At 37.5% G+C, this 14286-nt stretch overlaps 1 protein-coding gene across 50 annotated transcripts in view; it reads right to left on the minus strand.

Moving 5' to 3' along the window:
- Positions 1–14286, minus strand: part of LOC126939504 (uncharacterized) — a 557395-nt gene that overhangs the window by 315261 nt on the left and 227848 nt on the right. For all 50 annotated transcript variants that reach the window (XM_050764859.1, XM_050764858.1, XM_050764860.1 and 47 more), the window contains one exon: positions 10849–10950. In XM_050764859.1, coding sequence (XP_050620816.1) covers positions 10849–10950 — 102 coding nt within the window. The remainder of the gene's footprint in view (positions 1–10848; positions 10951–14286) is intronic.

The raw sequence follows: 14286 nt of genomic DNA on the forward strand, positions 1-14286 counted from the left end.
CCTTTTTACTCGTTCTTTGTTCTGTGGTGTGTGTGTGGTGTGAGCATGGTGTTTTGTCTCAAGGAAACAGAGGTGATGCACAAAATAAGCCCACCCCACTAGGAACTATGTTGAAAAATTTTAAAAAGGGATTTAAGGGAGACCATGGAGTTACCATGACACCAGGAAAACTTAGAAAGTTGTGTAAAATAGACTGGTCAGCATTAGAGGTGGGTTGGCAATCAGAAGGAAGCCCGGAGAGGTCCCTTGTTTCAAAGGTATGGCACAAAGTAACCTGTAAAGCCAGGGCACCCAGACCAGTTCCCATACATAGATGCTTGGTTACAGTTGGTTTTAGATCCCTCCACAGTGGTTGAGAGAACTGCAGTATAAGAAGCTGGCAGAGGCAGATAAAGAGAGAGAGAGAGACAGAGAGGAGAGAGAGAGAGGCAGAGAGGAGAGAGAGAAAGGTGAGGAGAGAGAGACAGAGAGGAGAGAGAGACAGAGAGAGAGAGAGAGAGAGAGAGAGAGAGAGAGACAGAGGACAGAGAGACAGAGAGGAGAGAGAGAGAGGCACAGAGGAGAGAGAGAGAGGCCAAGAGGAGCGCAGAGGCAGAGGGGCCAAATTAGGCCACTGACAACCTGTAGCCTTCTATCAAAAATCCTTAACTCAGTAATCCACAGATTGCCCAAATATATTCAACCTGCAGTGGCAACTGCTTCATTAACAGAACAGGAAACCTCATTGTGAGCACACCTCACTAGTTCAGTTCAGAACTATCCTAAATCAAAAAAGCAAAAAAGTAGCTTACTAACTGAAAAATCTTAAAGTATGGGGCTATTCTGTCAGAAAAAAAAAATAAGGAAATTCCCTTAACCCAGCAGGTTTCCTAACAAAGGATTTAAATCTTAATTACCATAAAAAGGCCTGGGCAGACCTAGGAGGAACCCCCTTCAGGACAGGATGATAGATGGTTCCTCCCAGGTAACTGAATGAAAAAAAAAGGGAGAATTTATATAAAGAGGAATGTTATATGATAAATTATTGTCCTAAAATAGGGGAGAATTTATATGGAAAGGAATGTTATATGGTAAATAATTGTCCTAAAGTAAATTAATTGTTTGGTTTTTTTTAAAGGTTATAAAAGGAAATTCATGCAAGAAATTGTTGTATAATTTAAAAGTAATCAGGCCTCCTAAATGTAAAACTCTTAAAGAAACAGTTTATGTGCAAAGTATACAAGGAGAGCAAAATATACTTTTGGTAGAAGAATTATAAGGAGGCATAAGAATGTAAAGTTTTACCTACATTAAGAGGTTAAAAATATGTATATTTTGTTTTAAAGTTTTAATCAAGTTTTCAAATGTTAATTGGAAAGAAAATTCTGTGTGTAAACATTGGCTAAAGAGGTATCATCCAGCTTTTCTGTAAACTGGACATTAAAATAAAAGCATAACAGATTTTTCTTAATGCACCAACCTGCTCTTTAGCAAAAATTATAAAAGGTTAAAAAGCGTCTACAAAATCTTACCTTATGGTTAAACATTAAAAATTGGATAAATATGTCTACAAGGTTTTATTAAAATTAGGTTTAACACTAATAACATACTAATATAAAGGTAAAATTTAGCTTATCTGGTATAAAAATCATACAGGAAGCACTGTTAAATGTAAAATGGTATTTGGCTTTCTTTGTTTTAAAAACTAATAAAAATAAGTGCTAAAGGAAATTTCTCAGTAAAAAGGCACTAAGGACTATAAAGTCCATTGCCAAGGTCTCCACATTTAAAACAAAATGTCAATTTCTTAAAAATTATATACTTGGTTTATCTTCCACTTTCCTTTCCCTCAAAAACTAAAAGTCTTTTAGCACATGTACCACCCCTAGAATTTCCAGTAAACCAGCACCAGCCTGAAGATCACATTCTCATCAAAGGGTGGAAAGAAGAAAAACTCAAGCCAGCCTGGGAAGGACCCTACCTTGTGCTGCTAATCGCTAAGACCGCTGTTCATACAGCAAAAAATGATGGACTCATCACACCCCAGTCAAGAAAGTGCCACCCCCTCCAGAGTCATGGGCCATAGTCCCAGGGGAAAATCCTACCAAACTAAAGCTAAGAAAAATTTAACTATTTTTATCTATTCTATTACTCTTTCTTCTTTCCTTGTTCTATTGCTGACCATCTAGTTATTAACATAACCAAGTCAATTTCATCTCAAACTATTGCATTTAATGCTTGCCTTGTTATACTCTGTGGAGACTTGCCAAGTCAAAGACAGCTTTCTACTTTAGAAAAGTACTTCTGTCCCTCCTGACTCTCCTCAGACTGGGCATTAGTAAACTAGGACCATTTAATCCAGGGAGATTTCAATAAAGACCCCAGTGCCAACCAGGAGTCTTGCCTCCCGATGTACAGCTTTCATGCCATAGTTGGTCCAACGTTCTGTGGACCAATAAAGAGCAAGGATGGACTGCTCCAACCAGTTTTTGTAATTTCCTAAAACCATACATTCATTTTACTAAAGGATCATAGAAGTTAAAGACTTAAAACAAACTTTAGCAAGATGCAAATGCCTGGTTAAAATGGATCAAATATTCCATCTGCATGTTAAACAAAAGCAATTGTTATGCTTGTGCACATGGCAGGCCAGAGGCCCAGATTATCCCCCTTCCACTAAGGTGGTCCTCCAGTTGACCAAGTGTAGGCTGCATGGTAGCTCTTTTCCAGGATTCTACAGCCTGAAGTAATAAGTCATGCCAAGCTCCCTGCTATATCCTGAAGTCCGGCACCCTGCGGGTCAGCCCCTGAGGTCCATTCAGCTTCCATCTCCCAACACTAAGTTCACTTCATGTCTCTCATGACAGGGAGGAAACTTAGCATTCCTTGGAGACCTGAAGGGATGTGATGAGCTTAAGAATTTTCAAGAGCTTATCAATCAGTCAGTCCTTGTTCATCCCTGAGTGTATGTGTGGTGGTATTGTGGTGGACCTTTACTGGGCACTCTGCCAAATAACTGGAGTGGTACTTGTGCTTTAGTCCATTTGGCTATACCTTTCACCCTGGCATTTCATCAACCAGAGGGAGAAAAAATAAGACATCATAAAGCGAGAAAAGCCCCTTATGGATCTTTCGACTCTTACATCTATTTAGATGCAATTGGAGCCCCACAAGGAATACCAGATGAATTTAAAGCTTGAAATCAAATAGCTACAGGATATAAGTCAATATTTTAGTAGGTGACAGTTAATAAAAATGTATATTGGATAAACTACATCTATTACAACCAACAGCAATGAGCTTTTCATGAGTTAAAAGAAAAACTCAGGTCGGCCCCAGCCCTAGGGCTACCTGACCTGACAAAACTTTTTATACTCTGTTTCAGAAAGAAAAAAAATGGCAGTTGGAGTTTTAACCCAGACTGTGGGGCCCTGGCCAAGGCCAGTGGCCTATCTCTCAAAACAACTAGACAGGGTTTCTAAAGGTTGGCCCCCATGTCTAAGGGACCTGGAAGCAATGGTACTGTTAGCACAAGAAGCAGATAAGCTAACTCTTGGGCAAAACCTGAACATAAAGTCACCCCATGCTGTGGTGACTTTAATAAATACCAAAGGACATCATTAGCTAACGAATGATAGACTAACTAGATACCAAAGCTTGCTCTGTGAAAATCCCCACATAACCATTGACGTTTGCAACACCCTAAACCCTGCTACCTTGCTCCTGGTATCAGAGAGCCCAGTTGAACATAACTGTGTAGAGGTATTGGCCTCAGTTTATTCTAGTGGGCCCAGTCTCTGAGACCATCCTTAAACATCAGTAGACTAGGAGCTGTATATGGACAGGAGCAGCTTCTCCAACCCCTGCAAAGTGACTCTGAAGAAGACAACAAGCCCTGCTCCAGTCACACCTGAAAGCTGACTGGTCGATACATGGTCGACACATGGGGAAACTCATCACGGGACCCATTTTCCTTAAAATTTGGACTTGTACACTAAGGACTTCAACTGACCTTCCTCAGACTGAGGACTGTTCCCAGTATATACATCAAGTCACTGAGGTAGGACAAAAGATTGCTACAGTCCTATTATTTTATGGTTATTACAAGTGTACCAGGACTCTAAAAGACACTTGTTTGTATAATGCTATTCTATCCAAGGTATGTAACCCAATAACCAACCTGATGTGTGTTATGACCCATTTTAAGCCTCCCATGATCATAGTTTTTAAAATAAAATTAAGGACTGGTCCTTTTCTAGGTGATACAAGTAAAGTAATAGCTAGGACAGAAGAAAGATGGGTCCCCAAGCACACAACCCTAAAATTTAATGCTTGTGCCACTATCAATAGCAATTGGCATGGAATAGGATGTGGTTCTTCAAATTGGAAAAAAAAAGATTTCATGGCAGGAAATAAGTATATCTGCCATGAATTAGGTTCATGTGCAAATGTGTGTAATTACTGGTCTTATGCCATCTAGACTACTTAGAAAAAGAAATGAAAAAGATCCTGTTTAGCTCCAAAAAGGAGAAGGCAGTCCCTCATGTACAAGTGGAAACTGCAACCCCTTGAAATTAGTAATTATAAATCCCTTAAACCCAAGGTGGGAAAAAGGAGAACAGGTATCTCTGGGCATCAATGGAAAAGGACTAGATCCTAGAGTAAATATCTTAGTAAAAGGGGAGGTTCGTAAACTCTCTCCAGAACCAGTATTTCAGACTTTCTGTGATGAACTAAATGTGCCAGTACCAGAGACTCCAGGAAAAATCAGAAATTTGTTTTTGCAATTAGCCGAGCATGTAGCCCAGTCTCTAAATGTCACTTCATGGTATGTTTGTGGAGGAACTATAATAGGAGATCAATGACCACAGGAAGCCCGAGAATTGGTGCCTATAGACCCAGTTCCTGATGAATTCCTGGCCCAAAAGAATCACCCTGATCATTTCTGGGTTCTACAAGTCTCAATTATTGGACAACATTGCACAGCTAGATAAAAAAAAGAATTCACTCATTCTGTAGGATGACTTAGTTGCCTGGGACAAAAACTGTATAATGGTACCACAAAAACAGTTACATGGTGGAGTTCAAACCACACAGAGAAAAATCCATTCAGTAAATTTCCAAAGTTGCAGACCGTTTGGGCCCACCCAGAATCCCACCAGGACTGGATGGCCCCCACTGGGCTATACTGGATATGTGGACATAGAGCCTACACTAAGCTGCCTGACCAGTCAACAGGTAGTTGTGTTATTGGCACTATTAAACCATCTTTCTTCCTACTGCCCACAAAAACAGGCAAACTCCTAGGCTTCCTTGTCTATGCTTCCCGCAAAAAGTGAAACATAGCCATCGGTAATTGAAAAGATGATGAATGGCCTCCTGAAAAAACTATACAATACTGTGGGCCTGCCACTTAGGCACAAGACAGCTCATGGGGATACTGGACCCCCATTTACACGCTCAACCAAATCATACAGTTGCAAGCTGTCTTGGAGATCATCACTAATAAAACCGATAAAGCCTGTTCTGATCTGGCAAGAAACTCAGATGAGAAATGCTATCCATCAAAATAGATTAACTCTCAACTACTTGCTAGCAGCTGAAGGAGAAGTCTGTGGAAAATTTAACCCTACCAATTGCTGCCTGCACATAGATGATCAGGGGCAAGTAGTCGAAGATATAGTTAAAGACATGGCAAAACTGGAACATATGCCTGTACAAGTGTGGCAAGGATTTGACCCTGAGGCCATGTTTGAAAATGGTTCCCAGTGCTAGGAGGATTTCAAACTCTTATAATAAAAATTACAGTAATAACAGGAACCTGCTTACTGATCCCTTGTTTACTACCTGTACTCATTCAAATGGTAAAAGGTTTCATTGCTACTCTAGTTCACCAGAATGCTTCAGCGCAAGTGTACTACATGAATCACCATTGATTTGTCATGCAGGAGGACATAGGTAGTAAGGATGAAGGTAAGAACTCCCACTAATAAAATGAGTGAGAGTCTCAAAGGGAGGGAATAAGAGAGGAGACCACCCCTCATATTGTCTTATGCCCAATTTCTGCCTCCAAAGAAAGGAGAAGTAAAAACTAAAAGGTAGAAATGAAATCCACAGGCAGACAGCCCGGCACCACACCCTGGGCCTGGTAGTTAAAGATCGACCCCTGACCTAACTGGTTATGTTATCTCTAGATTACAGACATTGTATGGAAAAGCATTGTAAAAATCCCTGTCCTGTTCTGTTCTGTTCTGATTACCGGTGCATGTAGCTCCCAGTCACATACTCCCTGCTCGTTCAATCGGTCATGACCCTCTCACACAGAACCCCTTAGAGTTGTGAACCCTTAAAAAGGACAGGAATTGCTCACTCGGGGAGCTCGGCTCTTGAGACAGGAGTCTTGCCAATGCTCCCAGCTAAATAAACCCCTTTCTTCTTTAACTCGGTGTCTGAGGGGTTTTGTCCGCGACTCTTCCTGCTACATTAGGGAAAGAAGGGGGAGAGTACTACATCAAGGGAACACCTCATGGGACAGAAGAATCTGAACAACAGCCTTCAGCCCTAGACCTTCCCTCTGACAGAGCCTATCCAAATAAGAAGGAACCAGAACTACAACCCTGGTAATATGACAAAACAAGTCTCTTCAACACCCCTCAAAAATCACACTTCACCAGCAATGGATCCAAACCCAGAAGAAATCCCTGATTTACCTGAAAAATAATTCAAGAGGTTAGCTATTAGGCTAACCAGGGAGGGACCACAGAAAGGTGAAGTCCAATGCAAGGAAATCCAAATCCAGATTGAGGAAAACTTCCCCAGCCTTGCAAGAGACCTAGACAACCAAATATAAGAAGCATAAAGAACACTGGGGAAAATCATCACAAAAAGATCTTCGCCTAGGCACACTGTCATCAGGTTATCCAAAGTTAAGATGAGGGATAGACTCTTAAGAGCTATGAGACAAAAGCATCAGGTAACCTGTAAAGGAAAACTTATCAGATTAACAACAGACTTCTCAGCAGAAACCCTACAAACCAGAAGGGATTGGGGACCTATCTTCAGTTTCTTCAAACAAAACAATTATCAGCCAAGAATTTTGTATCCAGTGAAACTAAGCATCATATATGAAGGAAAGATACAACCATTTTCAGACAAACAAATGCTGAGAGAATTCGCCATTACCAAACCACCACTACAAGAACTGCTAAAAGGAGCTGTAAATCTTAAAACAAATCTTGAAAAATCATCATCAAAACAGAACCTCTTTAAAGCACAAATCACACAGGACCTATAACACAAAAATACAAGTTAAAAAGCAAAAACAAACAAAAAAACCAAAAAACACAAAGTACACAAGCAACAAGGAGCATGATGAAAGCAATGGTACCTCATATTTCAATACTAACATCGAATGTAAATGGCCTAAATGCTCCACTTAAAAGATACAGAACCACAGAATGGATAAGAACTCACCAACCAAATATCTGCTGCCTTCAGGAGACTTACTAACACATAATGACTCACATAAAAGCAAAGGGGTGGAAAAAGGCATTCCATGCAAATGGACACCAAATGCGAGCAGGGGTAGCTATTTTTATATCAGACAAAACAAACTTTAAAGCAACAGTGGTTAAGAGACAAAGAGGGACAGTATTCAATGGTAAAAAGCCTTGTCCAACAGGAAAATATCACAATCCTAAACATATATGCACCTAACACTGGAGCTCCCAAAGTTATAAAATTACTAATAGACCTAAGAAATGAGATAGACAGCAACACAATAATAGTGGAGGACTTCAATACTCCACTGACAGCACTAGAGAAGTCGTCAAGACAGAAAATAAATAAACAAAAAATTGACACTATATCTTGGAACAAATGGATTTAACAGATACATAAAGAACACTTCAACAACCGCAGAATACACATTCTATTCAACAGTGTATGGAACTTTCTCCAAGATAGATCATATGATAGGCCATAAAATGAGCCTCAATAAATTTAAGAAAACTGAAATTAAATCAAGCACTCTCTCAGACCACAGTGGAATAAAACTGGAAATCAACTCCAAAAGGGACCTTCAAAACCATGAAAACACATGGAAATTAAATAACCTGCTCCTGAATGACCATTGGGTCAAAAATAAAATCGAGATGGAAATTTAAAAATTCTTAGAACTGAATGACAATAATGACCCAACCTATGAAAACCTCTGGGATACAGCAAATGTGATGCTAAGAGGAAGGCTCACAGCCCTAAATGTCTACATCAAAAAGACTGAAAGAGCACAAACTGACACTCTAAGGTCACACCTCAAGGAACTAGAGAAGCAAGAACAAACCAAACCCAAACCCAACAGAAGAAAGGAAATAACCAAGATCAGACCAGAACTAAATGAAGTTGAAACAAGAAAAAATAAAAGATAAATGAAACACAAGGCTGGTTCTTTGAAAAGATAAATAAAATTTATAGACCATTGGCAAGATTAACAAAGAAAAGGAGAGAGAAAATCCAAATAATCTCACTAAGAAATGAAACAGGAGATATTAAAACTGACACCACTGAAATACAAAAGATAATTCAATGCTAATATGCACACCTTTATGCACATAAACTAGAAAACCTAGAAGAGGCAATGGATAAATTCCTGGAAAAATACAACCCTCCTAGCTTCAATCAGGAAGAATTGAATACCCTGAACACACCAATAACAAGCTGCAAGACTGAAATGGTAATTTAAAAATTACCAACAAAAAAAAGTCCAGGACCAGACAATTCACAGCAGAATTCTACCAGACACTGAAAGAATTGGTACCAATACTTTTGACACTATTTCACAAGATAGAGAAAGAAGGAACCCTCACTAATTCATTCTATGAAGCCAGCATCACCCTAATACTAAAACCAGGAAAGAATATAACCAAAAAAGAAAACTACAGACCGATATCCTTGATCAACATAGATGCTAAAATCCTTAACAAAATACTAGCTAACTGAATCCAACAACATATCAAAAGATAATCCACCATGATAGCTTAACATACGCAAGTCAATACATGTGATACACCACATAAACAAAATTTTAAAACAAAAATCACATGATCATCTCAAGTGCATATGTGTGTGTGTGTGTGTGTGTGTGTGTATGTGTGTGTTTCTATGTTTAAATTTTTTTCAACAAGCTGCCCAGTTCATTTTCATCACTGACTTGGAAGTGTATGGTAGGAGAGAGAGAGAAATGAGGTGGACATAACAGTTAAGAGAAGATCGATAAGGTTTTTCTTTGTTTGTTACTTTTCTAAGCAAAAGTATATGAAATTTATCCTGAAGGCTCTAAAAAGTCTAAAGGACAAAACATGAAGTCACTCCCAAACAAGAAAATCTTCAATGGCTCCCTCAACACTATTACTTGTAGGATAAAATTCCTGTATAATACTGCCTTGCCCACTTTTGTAGCAGCAGCTCTTTTTTTAAAAAATCCACCTCATCAGATTTAACCACTTAGTTACCTGAGAGTAACCATTATTTCCTTCCTTCTACTTTCCCTCCTTCCATCATTCCTCAAATATTTATTGTATATTTACTCTCAATAATTGTGGCACTTTTAACACTTTACTTTCCAATTGTCTTTATATACTTCCCCCTCGCCACAAATGAACTATACAATTTCTTGATGGCAGGAACAGGCCTGATTCATCAGGTCCTCAATAAGTATTTGTTAAATGAGTAAATGGGCAAATGAGATAGATTTAGACCTATTTCTTTCTCATTAAAAACTGATATAGCTGAGATATGTGGCCCCAATCAAATCTCATGTTGAACTGTAATCCCCAGTGTTGGAGCTGGGGCCTGGTGGGAGGTGACTGGATCATGGGGGTCGATATTCATGCATGGTTTACCACCATCCCCTTCATGCTGTTCTTATGATAGTGAGTTCGTTTTCAGGAGATCTGGTTGTTTAAAAGTGCATAGCACCTCCCCAACCTCTTGCTCCTGCTTCAGCCATGTGACATGCCTGCTTCTCCTTCACCTTCTGCCATAATTATAAGTTTCCTGAGGCCTCCCCAGAAGTTGAGCAGGTCATGCTTTCTGTACCTCCTATGGAACTGTAAACCAATTAAACCTCTTTTCTTTATAAATCACCCAGTCTCAGGTATTTCTTTATAACAATGCAAGAATGGACTAATATAAAAACTAGTGTATAGCTATAATCTTCCACCACTGTATTGGAGAAACAACTCATCAACTTTTTTTACATCTATATTCTAACATTGATAATTCAATATATAGGAAGAAAAATAAGATTTCTTTTAGACATTATGTATATTATTTCATGTATTTTTGGAATAATATTGTGAAGTAAACATAGTCTCTACTAGATAGTAAGCATTGTGTAAATGAAAGCTACCTTTATTACTATGACAGTTGAACCTAAGTAAATTAGAATTTCATGACACTGCTTTAGGTTGTTCTTAATAACTTGTAAAATGGAACTTAAACTTATTTTTTCTCTTTTCATTCCTCATCTTAACCTCCCTCACCTCCATTCCCCAAATTTCTTCTTTTGTCTGCCTATGTTTTGGCCTTCCAATGACCTTAATGATGTTTCTGAGACCATACAGCTTAGTCAGTGTCATTTAGGGTCCCAATACTTTCTGTATAACAATCTTAATATTTATTTAAAATCTGAATGTTCATTTCAAAAAAATCCTAACAGTAATAATAAATATATATACACAAACATATCCCCTCCTTTAGTACTGGATATTTCTGTTTACTTTTATAGTAATTCAAAGTGCAGTATCAGTATGTCTTATAATTAAACCCAAAGCCCTCTTTGAAAGGCACCAAAGTAATTGAAATACTCACCACTGGTTGGGAGATGATTTACTAGCTCTGTATATTCCTCATATGTAACCTCAATCCCCATATCTTTCAGGAAATTGTCCAGGTTACAGATCTCAATTTTTTCTTTGAAGACACAGAAAAGTACATAACAAGAAATTATGATTTTTTCTAATGAGTCTGAAGTATGAAAACATGGTGCTTTACTATCATTAAGAAAAACAAACAGTGCGAATTGTTTATTAGAATAATGAGAATTAAAATAGAAATCATTCCCTTCATTATGCTTCAGTGTGTGATGATAAATGAATGGCTGAAGACACAGTAAAAATTATTGGGCATTATATGATAACATAGACAATCAGTCCATATAAATTTTACCTGAAAGCTGTGGCTTAATTTGAGACTAACTTCATATATTAGTTACCATTGTTGACTATATTCACCTGATCACAATAAATATTTCACATGTTGATTTTTCCATAGATATTTAGGTTGTAACCAAGTTCGCATTAGCAATATAAACAATTTTTTCATTTTCAGTATCTTCAAATTCTGTAGTCTTACCAAAAACAAACAAACAAAAAAGATTTCTGCCATAATGTAGATGAACACATGAAAGAATAGGAGTTTTTCTTCCCATGAAAAATATTCTCATAAGTAACCCTAAAGGCTGGCAGTGAAGACACATGCTTTTCTCCTTTTCTTGCCAAGATCCCTTTAAAAAAATTGAAATGATTAAAATAAGGGGAAAAGGTGATAAACTCATAATAAATTCAAAGAGAATAAATATGGAAGGGGAGATGTGGGCATAAGTAGAAAAGAAGTTTGTATTTACGAAAGCAAAGTATGTTCATTTATTTATTCATTTATTAAACATTTGATTGTTTAATGTCTTCTGTGTACCAGGCACTATCCTATGTGCTAGGGATATGGTAGCGAACAAAACAGAAATTCTCTGTCTCAAGTAGTTTATACACTACTTTGGGGAGACATATAACAAAGAAGTAAACAAGTAAATACAAATTGATAAAACAGAGTGGAGGAAACCACAGTCTAGACTACTCAAAGGAGGAGGATCTAGGTATATAGAAGTAAAGATGTGAAGGAAGCCAATTTGCCCAGAAAAAAAAAAAAAAAAAAAAAAAAAAAAAAAACCAGAAAAGCTCAATGCTCAGTTTTGGCAGGTACTAAGTTTAAAATTAAGAAGCCAGGAAGAAGGGAAAATATGAAAATAAAGAGATTAAATGAAAGTCTGCCTATGGAACATTTGTACCAGCCAGTCTCAATCTCCGCTTCTCCAAAATCCCTGAGTCACAGAACAGGCAGTTTAGCATTTACTCCCTAACCGAAATACTGGAGAACTCTCCAGCAACAGAATGAAAACCACAGCTGTTAAGGTGGATTTTCATGACCGAGAATAAAGCCCAACTAATTTTGCCATTTAAAGGGCCTCTGAACTAACTGTTGCCTCTTTACCTTCTCTCTCTGAAGCAAAGCTTGGCAGAGAACACATTTCATTCATTTCATTCATACACAGGGCTTTTATTCATGCTGGAAACCTAAGAGCTCAACCAATCCACAAATACAAAAACAAGACAAACTCTTACTGGCTACCAGGTATGATCTATTCAGTCTCTCATTCTTAACTACATAAATAGATGATTAAGGAAAGGAAAGATAATATAAACCAACAAAGATCTCTAATATGCTAAAAGAGATTCTGGAAGATAGTATACTCATAATGCATGAATGTGAGACTATGTGAAATGAATAAAAAGGAGGCACCCTTAGAAGTTAAAAATTATTAGTAAGAACTTCAAGATTCTGGAAAAAAATTAAAAGTAAGATTGCCAAACTTAAAAAAAAATAGGTCTTCAGAGAGACACAAGCACCTTCAAGTTTAGAAAGCCCACAGAGTTCTAAGCAAAATGTATGAAAAATATCCACAACTGAACTCATCATTGTAAAATTTCAGATTTCCAAGATAAGGAGAAAAGTCTTGCCTCAAAGAGAAAAGAAATAACAATTAGGCCAGGCGTGGTGGCTCACACCTGTAATCCCAGCACTTTGGGAGGATAAGGTGGGCAGATTATCTGAGGTCAGGAGTTCGAGACCAGCCTGGCCAACATGGTGAAACCCCAACTTTACTAAAAATATAAAAATTAGCCTGGCGTGGTGGCGGCTACCTGTAATCCCAGCTACTTGGAAGGCTGAGACAGGAGAATCACTTGACCGCGGGAGGCAGAGGTTGCAGTGAGCCGAGATCCCACCACTGCACTCCAGCGTGGGCAACAAGAGCAAAACTCAGTTTTGAAAAAAAAAGAAAAAAGAAAAGGAACATATCTTAGGTTGTTATTAAACTTCTCATCAGCTACATTGGATTCTTATAAATAATGTTCACGTTTTTTAAAATTCTGAAGGAAAATAAGATCGAACTTAGAATTATATTCCCGAATAAACTATCATTATAGACAATATAATAGAATAGAATCCATTATATGGAATGAGTAAGAAGCTGGAAGATGTTATTAATGTGGCCAAGAGCTCATTGGTTCCATCATTTGACAAGAAAAAAAGAAAAAGAAACCCCAGTAGAAATTCCAGGAAAAAAATTTATAGTATACATATGAACAAAACTTAAACTAAAATGTGACATAACACTGAGGTATTGATACCGATAAAAGGAAGAACCCAGGACATCAGGATATTCTCCTTTGGGTAGCACAGATTTCATAACACTAAAAGAAGTGACTACATTACTAAACCACTAATAAACTTAGAATCTTTAAAAGTATACATATACATATATCTTAGATATATACATATGAGTACATATACATATATACATAGCTGTAGATATATACATATACGTACATATACACATATCTGTAGATAGAGACATAATTTTATGTAGATATACTTTAAAATAATACCTGTACATTTAAAAATTATATATGTATTATATATCCATAGATATATACATATAATTATATAACCTTAACAATGAAAGAGTAAAACCAACAGGTTTCTGGAAATTGAAGTTAATGAGGATTAAAGGTACTAATATCCTTTGATTCTACGGTAGAGAGTCAAGAGATACTGTCAAAAGGATATGGAAGAAGAAAGAGAGGCTAGTGTTTATTATTTAAAGTTACAAATTCAGTGAACAGACGAAGTGAAACTAATCTCTAAAGTATAACAACTTGAGAAAGGGAAGGGATATGGAAGCTATGTCAGGAGTGAAATCATCATCATCAGCAGCAGCAGGGAGTCAATAGCTAACATCTAGAGCTGCAGATTTTAGAGTGTTGTCTGCAGACCCTCAGGAATTGCCAAGATCCTTTCAGGGGACCCACAAGGTCAAAGCTATTTTCATAACAGTAATTAGACATTATTTGCCTTTTTCATTGTGTTGACATTTGTACTGATAATACAAAAGCAAAAGTGTGTAAAACTGAT

This window comes from Macaca thibetana, chromosome 16, assembly GCF_024542745.1.
Source record: "Macaca thibetana thibetana isolate TM-01 chromosome 16, ASM2454274v1, whole genome shotgun sequence".
NCBI classification, from domain to species: domain Eukaryota; kingdom Metazoa; phylum Chordata; class Mammalia; order Primates; family Cercopithecidae; genus Macaca; species Macaca thibetana.